The sequence below is a fragment of the Populus alba genome, chromosome 1, assembly GCF_005239225.2.
Source record: "Populus alba chromosome 1, ASM523922v2, whole genome shotgun sequence".
In the NCBI taxonomy this organism is placed as follows: domain Eukaryota; kingdom Viridiplantae; phylum Streptophyta; class Magnoliopsida; order Malpighiales; family Salicaceae; genus Populus; species Populus alba.
The window spans coordinates 47,788,085-47,800,016 of NC_133284.1; the positions used below are offsets into that span (position 1 = coordinate 47,788,085).

General features: G+C 27.7%; 1 protein-coding gene across 1 annotated transcript; it reads left to right on the forward strand.

Annotated features, from left to right (window-relative positions):
* The first annotated feature begins 5,290 nt into the window (after nucleotides 1-5,290).
* On the forward strand, nucleotides 5,291-6,830 carry LOC118030183 (uncharacterized). Its single transcript, XM_035034177.2, has 2 exons — nucleotides 5,291-5,778; nucleotides 6,463-6,830. The coding sequence occupies exons 1-2, from the start codon at nucleotides 5,420-5,422 to the stop codon at nucleotides 6,518-6,520; spliced, it is 417 nt and encodes a 138-aa protein (XP_034890068.1). The 5' UTR covers nucleotides 5,291-5,419; the 3' UTR covers nucleotides 6,521-6,830.
* The last annotated feature ends 5,102 nt before the right edge of the window (nucleotides 6,831-11,932 follow it).

Sequence of the window (11,932 nt, forward strand, 5' to 3'; positions counted from 1 at the left end):
CATGGTGGCTTATTCATGTAAGTGAGTTTCAAACAACGCTTTCTTCTTTTCTTTCTTTCTCTCTCTTTTTTTTTTTTCAGATAGAAAGTTGTCTTGTTATTTTGTTTTATATCAAATTTGATCCTTATTTTTTTTATTGCTATTTGTTTTGGTGTGAGTTTTTTTATTGATCCTGTTTTTTCTTTTTTTAATTTCATCACTCACCATTAAGTTGGTTGAGAATTAACTCATGTGATTTGTTTTTTATTTTCCTTAATCTCATGAATCAGGTCACATGTTTAGGAGATTAACCCGAGTTAAGTTGAGTTTTTTTCTTTTTTCTTTTTTAAGATTGTTAATTTTTTAGTTGGCTTTTTATTAGGTCATCTCATTCTTATGATTCGAGTCATAAGGTTTGGTGGGCTTATCCAAGTCTACTAGGTTGTTTTTTTTTTTTTTATCATTTTTTAATAGTTTTTTTTATTTTATTATTTTATATTGACGCTATCTACTATTATTCGCAATTTTATAATCCTAGTTTTTTATTTTTTATTTTTGGTATCTATCTTATCAGCTAATACTCCCCTGTTCTAAATTTATTGTCTAACCCTCACATTAACATGATTTTATTAATATAAGTATTCAAATTAAATTGCATGTAATTTAACTAATTTTATGACCACTCCAATAATCCTGACGCTATTTAACCAATTCTTCATCAAGCAGTCAGCAATGATTGATTGGACCATCTGCTTGATGCCTACTTGATTTTAGATGATTGCAACCAGTTAAGGAAAGGAGGAGAACAAAAATGACACCATCTAATATTATTTGCAATTTTGTAATCATGTCATCTATTTTCATAATATTTTTCAATAATAAATAAAAAAGAGAGATTGGGTTAAGAAAATTGAAGTAATTTATAATTAGGGATATAACAAGAAAAGTAAGTAAATAATAGTTTATATATATATATGTATATAATTAACAATAGTTTTAGAACGATTAAAGTCCATAAAAGAAATACAAAAATAAATCCAAAGTAAAATTTTTATTCATCAAAATATTAAGAAATAAAATTAAAAAAATTAATTAAAAAATACGGATCAAATCTAGTATAAAAATCTAATGAAATAAAATAATCAAAGATAAAATTAAAAAATTAAAAAATAAAAGCTAAATTGAACGTAAAAAATCAAATGAAAAAACAATAAAAAAATAACAATTAAAATTAACACACATATAATGAGAACAATAAAAAAAATAAAGATTAAAATTAACACACATAATGAGAATTAATTAAAAAATAGTAAATGTAATAGAACGTTTTTTTCTATTTAAGTATTTGCTTCTTTTTTAAAATTAAAATACTGAAATGCTGTTTTCATATCAATTAAATTAAAAGTAATTTTGTTATTTTTTTTCGTTAAAAAATCGCGAACAGGTCAGGTCCATTACGTAAAGATGCGGCATTGAAAAGTAGATTCCATGTTAGCCATCACATCCATACATTATTTTCGAGATTATAAATATAATGATCAAATCAACGCCTATACTTTTTCAAGATAATTTTCAAGAGTGCTTTTACTTTTTTTCTTTCTATCGAAAGGTATGTCTTCCTAACTTTATTTAACTGCTTGCAATACTTTTTCTACTTTTTTTATATATAATTACTTATTTCATTGATTTTTTTTTCATTTATAAAAAAATATTTTTTAATAACTCATACATTTGTAAGTGATTGAGAACAGATATCCAATTCACTTTTATAAAAAGTATGAACATTTTTTTTTATAACTATCAACTCGTCGTGAAACAATTTTTCATTTTATCTTTTATTAATTTTTATTTTTTAAATTTTTTTTTATAAATATAGATATTCGGGTTAGCTTATGTGCATTTCCATTAATTTTAAAAAGTATAAAACATCGTCGTTTCATGAAAAAAAAAAAAAGGGGCAGAACGGTGTCGTTTTGAACGACACTGTTCCCCTTTCTCCTTCCCCTGGACGTGCAGCAGGGGAAGGCAGTTTTTTCTTCTTTCCTTGTTGAGCTCGACACGCCAACGCTTGCCACCTCCCGAAACCCCACACACCTTCATGATGATGCACCGAGGGAGTCACGCCCTGCCAGCCACGCCCGCTGCCCAGCCAACCCGACGCTGTGGCAGGACTGCCAACCCGCTTCCCATGCGCTGCCATGGGTGGCAATAGGGACGCCTCTGCTCCCTATTGCCCTATAAATACCCCCTCAATGCCAGCGCGAGGGGGGGGGCAGAAAAGAAAAGAAAAGGGGAGAACCTGAAGAGAGAGAGGGAAGAGAGAGAACGAACGAGAGAGAGGGAAGAGAAGGAATAAACCGAAAACAACAAAAGAAAAAAAGCAAACCGAGAACAAAGAGAAAGGAAGGAACAGAGAGAACCACCGAAAACGAAAAGAAAGAGGAGAGGGGAAGAGGAAGAAACCTCTCTCCCTCTGCCGTTTGAACAGCAGCACCACCGCTTGGAGCCGCCGTCCATGAGCCACGACACCGCCACCGGCCTCCACCGCAGAACCACCAGCGACCACCTCCTCCGCGCTAGGTACAGTCTTCTTCTCCTCTGCATTTTTGCTGCATGCATTTTCCTCCTGCATGCAGGAGGCGGGGAGGGGGGGAAATAATTCCCCCCCGGTTGAATAATGTTGTTGGCCCAGCGTTGTTGGTCCATTCCTTCTCTGGGCCAGACGAGTTCTGGCCCAGAAATATATTTGTGGGCTAGAAGACTGATTCTGGCCCCAACCCTGTTGTTTGGGCCGGGTCTGGCCCAGGCAAAAAAAGAGCTGTTGGGCCGAGATTGGCCCAATCCCTTTTGGGCTGAGTCCGACCCAGTTAGTTGGGCTGGCCCAACCCACATAATATATTATATTATTTATTATATTATTTTATATTATTTATATATATGTGGATATATATAAAAAAAAAAATTAAAAACTATTATGAAAAAATCCTTGAAAAATATTTTTGATTTTCCTGCATATTTTTATAAAAATAGCTTAATATTGGTTTGTATTTTTATACCGTAAAGATACAAATCCAGTATTAAAATACCGGGTTTTCGTCAAAACATCAAAAAAAAAATTAAAATAAAAAATGTTTTGCTTTAAAAAAAAATTCTAAAAAATCCTTAAAAATATTGTTTGATTTTCCTGCATATTTTTTAAAAATGGCTTAATATTGGGTTGTATTTTTATACCATAAAGATACAAATCCAATATTAAAATACCCGTTTTTCGTCAAAACATAAAATATATATATATAAAAAATGTTTTTGTTTTAATACATACGGCCTAGTCTCTCCAATATATATATTATGATATCGTATTTTTTACACAACAAAGAAAATTTCAAAATAATATATGTATTAGTATGCATTTTGACTTTAATAACCAGTTTATTCAAGCCATGAGAACTAGGCCAATATTTCAAAAATTCAAAAAATTTATTGTGTTTTCTTTTAGTATTTGGGGTTACAATCTTATACGTAAGACGTATTCCGAATATTAAATTCTTTTGTTAGCATCAGAATTACTCATTAAGATAAGGATTTCCTTACCGAGGAGGACTTTTCTTGAACTATACCAATAATTAGGAAAACACGAAAAGACCTTAGATTTCATCAGACAATAAAACAATGCAGCTTACCTTAGGTAGGACGTATTTGGGGTGCTAATACCTTCCCTTTACGCAACCAGTCCCTGCACTCGATCTCTGAGACCAGTTAGGGTTCTTAGTGATCAAAATACTAGGTGGCGACTCTCATTCCATCAATAAACGATAAGAATTTTCTTGTCTCCCCATATTTGCCAAATAGATATAGAATATTTTAGATTTTAAAGTGGGACATAATATATTTTTCGCCGCGACGCCGCACACGTGCGACAAATTTTATGACTATGAAGAACTTTTATCTTTTAATTTTAATGAGTTCTTTTCTTGCATAACATTTAGTGTATTTCTCTTTTGCATTATGATTATATTTACAGGACATTCTTAATATAACCTTCCTTATCGTCTATGAAGAACTCCTATGGTAATGTTTTTTATTTTCTTGATCTTTTATTTAGGATATGGTTAGCTCCCTTTGTTTATAATATGTATTAGCAAGATGAATTATCAATAAAATCTATCTTATTTTAATGTGTTTATATGCATATCAACATATTGGATGGTCCATTTAATAACTATCTCTTTTAACATGTTTTATTCAAATAAATTTTCTTTCTTAGGAAGTATTCGTATTTCTTCACTAAGTTTTTTTTTTTGGTTGATCCAATGATAAGACTAAGGGGTTTGTTTCTCGTGTAGTTTCAGATTTGAACTACGTGGTTGCTAATATAATGGTGACTGAAAGCTTACATAGTCATTAATTAACTTCAAGATTTGTGGAATTAATTAATATACATACAAGCTGACCCAAATATCCATATTAATAATTAAAAAAAAATTGAGCCGATTTAATTCATAATATAAAAGGCATAGTTAAGAAAAATAAATCCTTGCAACCACGCATGACACGTTACCTTTTATCTGCAATATTTATGTAGTAATTTGGTTTTACCAAATAATGTAAAAACCACATTGAGGTATTATGAAGTTAAGCTTTTCTAATGGGAAAACAAATTAGGATAATTATTAGATTAAGGTAAATCTCATTAACCACATTGAAGAATTATGAAATTATATAAAATTAAAATCGATACCTTTTAAAGAGATAAAAACAAGTAATATTAATTGAGTTATATATAATTTATTGACAATATGTTAATAGCATGATTGATAATGTAGTATATAGAGTGTTTTTCAAAAATATATTTTATTTGAATATGTATTGAATTAATTTTTTTTATTTTTAATACTAGTACATTAAAATTATCAAAGAATATTAAAAAAATCTAGATAAAAATATTTTTTAAAACATTGAAAAGAAAAATTACCACAGACAACTTCTTAAATTTTAAATCAATGAACCGATGGCTACAAAAATAGTTAAAGAATAAAAAGAATAACACCAAATCTAAATTACTATTAATGCAGTATTACTTATTTTAATCCCTCCATAACGTATGGACTGGAAAGAACAGCATATCAAATTATCCAATAACAAGACAAATCTCACTCTCCCCCGAGGAACACGGCGGGGCAGCCATCAGATCCGCATGGGACATTCTCGTAAATAATCATAAAAACTTTGCCCAGTCTTACAAATAACCTAGATAAGGCCAAAAGTACCCTCTCACGATCTCCATCTCTCTTCTCTATATAAAAAAACACCACACCTCAAAAAAACTTCACAGCCCATCCCCATGAAAGACTCTCTCCTCTCGATTTCTCCTTTTTTTTTTTTATTGAACACAACTAATTAGCTAACATATTTTTGTTAAGGTTCTTTCATATATTATGACATGAAGTTTTTGCTAGAATTCGTGGGTTGTTGTGGGGTCTCAAGTGGAGGCGGTGGACCAAAAGAGGTTCCTGATTGTGTGGGGAGGCTGTCGGAGGAGGAGACACATGCGTTGGTGGCGGTAAGGAGGAATCATAGGAGGAAGAAGAGAGCGAGAGGGTCTTCGACTGTGGGGAATAATAATTCAGGGGTAGAGTGGAAGCCAACGTTGAGTGCCATATCGGAGAATAACGTGGCGGCTGTCGTCGGGGAGACAGGAGGTGAAAGGTTGGTTAAAAGGAAAGGTAGTGTCGGTGGTGGCGGCGGCGGCGGTAGGGCCCGTGATATTGCTAGCCTTACTGATTACGTTGAAAATTACAGGTAACTACTAGCTATATTAAATTTCGAAAAAAATAAAAATAATTTCGTGTTGTTTCGAACATTGCTTTCCTAAATCATTTCACGAATTATTCAACCCATTTCATCTAGTTTCGAACGTTGCAAGATTTAGCTTTGTGTATGTATGTAGTAATATAATTCTTGAATGGATCTATACTTGATTTGTTGCTGTACATCAAGGGGCAATGAACGTACAAAACTGATGTAGTTGATCATACTATACCTTCTGTATACGTTCATCTATATACGTTTATACCGTATATGTATGTGTGAGTGCTGATTCTGTTTCTTTATTTGTAAGTGGAGCCATTTCTTGTGTTGATTGGTTTTCTAAGTAAATTTTTTGTAATGATAAGGCTAACAGATCAACCAATAATATCTGATCTCTGTTTATTTTTTTTGTAGATAATGATTATTTTAGATGAAGATAAGAAATTTTAAAAAACACAATTTGTCATGGTGGGTTGAGGATTGATGGCCATTATGTATAAAAAACCTCAGTTTTCAAGCAGGCAGTGAAATAAACAGATAGAAAATAGATTATTATCTTTTATTCATGAAAACCCCAAATGAAAAACTGGGTTTAAAGTATTATTTGTGCAATTGTTTTGTATTTCTGACGTTTTCCTTTCATAATTAAGTGGATTGTTTTCTTGAATTTTCCAGGCGAAATCGGGTTATGGCTGTAATTCCAGCATTCTCTCCAGCTCCATTCATGATTTAGTGGCCATGATTTTCCATTCAATCAAGACTTTGATTGGATGCTTGGATGTAGATATAATTATAAGTAGGGAAGTAAATCTTGTAAAAGCTTCTCAGCTTTGCTATCAAGTCGAGGGTTCTTAGTTGCAAGTGCAAGTTCTCCTGAAGTTGTCTTCTTCTTCAATCCCCCCTCCCAGGAGCTTGTCAAGCTTCATCATGTGCTGTAATTATTATACATGTATTAAAAGGAAATGCGGTTTATCGTAGAAATTGTATAAATATAAATTTTGCTAATTGTTTTTTAATATAGTGGTTGATAAAATTATAGTTTTTATTTTAGAAACTAAATTTTTCTTATAATTTTTTTTTATATACTTTGAAATTTTATCATTTTGCACTTGTTCTATTTATTACTATTTTTTTTTAATTTGTTTTTTTTTCTTCTTCTTCTTTCATTACACTTTTTTTTTTAAAAAAAATATTATTTTTAATATTTTACATTTTAAATTTTTATCACTTTACACTTGGTCTATTCATGCTTTTTTTTTGTTCCTATCTTCTTTTATAATTTTTTTTTTATTTTTCTTCTTTACATTGTTTTTTTTTTTTTTAATTATTATACTAAAACTTAGAGGATAGGATGTTTGAAATAAAGGTGTGGTGTTGTGTGAATGCTTTTTTATTTTTAGTGTACAACTCATTAAATGCACAATAAGCTACCACCAAAAGCAAGTTTTTCTTGCTTTTTGTGTTAGACAAACCACACCCTATTACATTTTTATCCTAAACAAATTAAAAAAGTTTCATTATAATAATTATAACATTTGTTTCATTTCGCTTACAACATTTAATATTAGTTTGAAATTTTATATATTTTTATTAATATATATAATTTTTATTATATTTAATATAAATATTGACTTTTTAATTTATAGTTATATTTTTTTTATATCAAAAAACACACAAATAACACACACACAAATATATATATTATATATATAAACAAGTGGAATAAATATGTCAGCTTTTCGTTTTCTTTTCTATTTGTTAGCATAAATAATTCTTAATATATTTAATTATATATGATTTTTTTTATTTAGAATTAAAAAATATATATATTTGAAAAGCTTGTATGTTTTTTTTAGTAAAAAAAATTACCCAAACTGGTAGCAAAGATGTTTTTAAATGACTAGTTAATGCCTAAATATTGAAGCTTTTATTTTTACCTCGTGAAATCTGCGATGCTCCATTCCAATTGCCTTGAGGACAACTTCACTGTGGAACTTTTCTTCGTTAGGTTTAGCTGTATTGTCTGTAATCTAAGCAAACGGGTGGTGAAGCACAATTTTATTTTATTTATTTTTATTTTTATTTTATTGTAGCCATAGCTTTGTGATCCAAGGAACAAAAGAAAAAGGGGTGGTGATAATTAATGGAAAGAAGCTTTTTTTAGCTTTAACTGCATTAAAGTTTTCGCATGTTTATTTATTCAATTTTTATAGGTGTTTATGATTATAGTTGGATTGTGTTTTTAAAACATTTTTATTTTTTTTAATTTTGAATTTTTATATATATATTTTTGAATAATTTAATGATATAAAAATATTTTAAAAATAAAAATATATTACTTTAATATATTTTAAAATAAAAAACAATACCAATCAAAATCACTTAAAAGGCAACTTTCAAAGAGACGACTGCTAATATTTAAATAATAAAAAGGGGGGGCCATGATGGATGGATGATGGTGACGCCTTGGTAAAAGATTATGGATGGTTTTAAAATGACAATTGGGTAGCAAAAACAATTCGGATTACGAATCTCTTTGCTATGGTTTTTTTTTTATCCGAACAGAAAAAACACATTTTATTTCGATATATATATATATATATATATTTGTGTGTTACGTGTATAGTTTAATTTTCTTTTTAAAAAATAGAGTTTAAATCTTTTTATTAATTAAAAAGAAACTCAATTATATTATGATTAGGATAATAGTACTCTTACCAATTGAGTTTTTAAGTGATTTGAATGTTTTTAATTGAAATCTAAATAAATTTAATTTTAAAACATGTATTAAAAATAAACAAATGAAAATTTTATTTAGCTAATAGTGATTGATTTAAGTAGTTTAGTGTTTATTTCTTTTAAATAAGATCTTGAGTTCGAGTCTTGTGAATTGAATATATTATTACCATAAAAGTTTTACTTTTTAGTAGGCCGTCTTGACTTGATAGGATTAATTAGAATTTGGTAAACTTCTAAATACTAGAATTTAAAAAATAACAAAAATTTTATGTAAAAATAATTTAAGTTAAAAGGCTATATAGTTTTCAACTAGATAATTTTAGAAATCCCTTTAGATATTCATGTGTGTGTTTTTTAAAAAATAAATTTGGAATTTTTTTTATTTATTAAAAATAGAACTCAATGAAGTGATGATTGTGATATATGGATCAAGTTTTCAAGTGATTTGAATGTATATTTTTTTTTAATCAAACTTTAAATAAATAGCAAAAAAATTATTATGTAAGATAATTTAGGTTGAAAGGCTGTGTAATTTTAAATTAAAATAGTACCCAACGCGTTGTCCTGCACAAGTTTATAAAATATATTTAATAGTTTATTTAGTTTATATTATTTTTAATTTAAAATAATAAATATTTTTGAGTTTAAATATATATTATGAATATATTTGATCTCAATAAATAGAAAAAAGCAAACATGCAATTAATTATCTATGTTACTTAATAAATTAATCATATTAAAAGCATCGATAACTGGAAAAGGACAATAATTAACAACAAAAGGATGCTCGAGCGAAATCTTTTTTGAAAGGGTAGTTAATGTTAATCAATGAGTCAATAACTATAGATTAAAAAATCCCGTTATTCTTCCATTGATAGTTTTTTTTTTTTTTTTTTTTTTTTTCAATCAATGTAATTCTGACATCAATTTTTAACACGTGTCAAAGAATCATGATTAATTTTGAAAGAAGATAAAAATTATAAAATCCTAGACTCTTTTTCTGTCTCTAAATGTTAATCTATAGTCAGTGTTGTTATTTGTTTCAAATTAAAAAAAAAAAAACATTTATTATAGCATCTTATATAGCCCAAGAAATTATATTTATTCATTATTTTATACGACAATGATTATTTTTGCAACAGTTTTGAAAAAATAATATAAAAAGTCAAAATCATGGAAAATAATATTTTTTAATTTTGAATTTTCTTAAGAAAATTCAAGTTGGATTCTATTTATTTATTGACAAAACAACGCATCTAATGGCATGATTATGATTGTAGTAACCTGATATATGGATCAAGTTTTTAAGTGATTTAAATGTTTTTTTTAATCAAACTTTAAATAAATTTTATTGTAAAAATAGCAAACAAAAAATTTTATCAATGAAAGAATTTTTATTGTCAGATGTACCAGAAATAACAAACAAAAATGTGATGTAAGATAATTTAGGTTGAAAAACTTTGTAGTTTTCAACCAATTTAGAGGCTTATGCTGGGGTTAGATTTTTTTTTTTAAATATAAAAAATGTTTAGGTTGCAAAAAATTATTTGATATTATTATTAAATTTAACATAACAATTAATTTTAAAATTTTCTGGCTTAACTCCTTATCTAATACGAATTTAAAATTAATTTATATGAGAGTTGTTTTTAATTTAATTCAGTTAATTTAATGGGCCTAAATATAACTTGAAAAATTAATAAAAAAACATAGTTCGAGTTTGAGTGGCGACATAATATTTCTTAATTATCTAATTATTAAAAGGATATAATAAATCCTATAACATGGAAACTTAAAGTGTGTGTCTATATATATATATTTTTTTACTTTAGAAAACATATTAACACTCATGTATTTGTTTGGTCATTTCAATTATAATTATAAACTCTATGAGTCGTAAAAATAAACCACGGTAACAACTTTCTTCTACGTAACAAAATTACTAACTTCTTGTTAGATTTATTTGGGGCATTTACCAATAAATAATTTTTTTGAATCATTGATGTTTTCTTTCATGAATTTCTCTATTATTTTTGTCACATCTCTATGGACATTTTGGTAAGGGGCCAAAAATATATATCATAAAAAAGAATCACTACTTAGTAATTAAAACAAAATTAAAGATTCTAAAAATTAATACCGGTTCTAGATATTCGAATAAAAAATTAGTTATGCATGAAAAAAAATGATAGAACTCTTATTACATGTTTTCTTATTGAAATATTACATCTACTATGTGTTTTATTTATTTATTTTTGTGATTGTCATTACTTATCCTAATTATGTTCAATTTATACTAAATTCATTCTTAATTATTTGAAAAAAAATGCCGATCCCCAAAACATAAAAACATGTTGATTTGGTTATTGAAAAAAAAATTCAAATCTTGACATCAGTACATTTTAGAACAAGACATTTCATTTTGGTTATTTACACAAAAAAAAAAAAAAACAATTTGTTGGTCCTTAAAAAATACTTATCTTTTGCAAGATTTTAACACTGGTCCCTTATAAAAAGGAAATTGTGTCAAAAACTATGCTTATCTTAAAAAAAAAAAAAAAAAGATTATGATAAAGTTGTTAAAAACAAACATTGAACTTGTATTGAAGGTAAGGATTAAGCTTTAGACCCGTATTGATGGTATAAATTAAGCTTTGGGTCCATATGGATGGTGAGAATAAGATTTTTTGAAATTTGAATATGTCAGTCCAAGGAGCCTTTTGAATTTGGTCAGATCTTGATAAACTTAATAAATTTCTTATTAAATTCAAATATACATACAACAAAATATATATACACACACGCGTATAAGAAAATCTCATTTAGACTCAAAGGAAAATATTTTTATCATATACTAAAATATAAAAATATATATATATTTTTTATAAACAAACACACTAAAAAAATTAAGAATATGCAAAAATTTACTTTTCCTTTTTGGAAAGAGTTGGCCTTGACATGAACATTCAGAATTTGTTTTTTTATTTTTTTTTTATTTGAATTCTTGAACATTGGTATGCCTAAATCAAACCCGCTAAGCCCATGAATACTACAATAAAAAATGAATTCAACCCAGATTTACAAAGCCATAGCCCATTATGCATAGTCCAAGACAAATAAGCCTAACAAAATCTAAGACAAGCCCAAAATTAAATTAAACCATATCCCCACCCAAGATCTTCTACTTAACAGTTCCTATCCATTCAAAGACATCATGAAAGCAGTGTTTTAAAAAAACATTGAGTTTTGCCTTTTCCAATGCTATATACTGAGAGGAAAATGTATTTTACTTATTTGCATTCCAATATTTTCCACTATCAATTACAAAAATAGGAATTAGAAAAAGAATCATGATAGAGAATTTATTTTTATCTAGTTTTAAAATAATAAAAATATTATATGAATA

Bases quoted from the DNA above. Each gene is read 5' to 3' on its own strand.
- LOC118030183 (XM_035034177.2), top strand. From the start codon at position 5,420: ATGAAGTTTTTGCTAGAATTCGTGGGTTGTTGTGGGGTCTCAAGTGGA. The intron at 5,779-6,462 runs GTAACTACTAGC...TGAATTTTCCAG, and splicing joins GATTACGTTGAAAATTACAG to GCGAAATCGGGTTATGGCTG.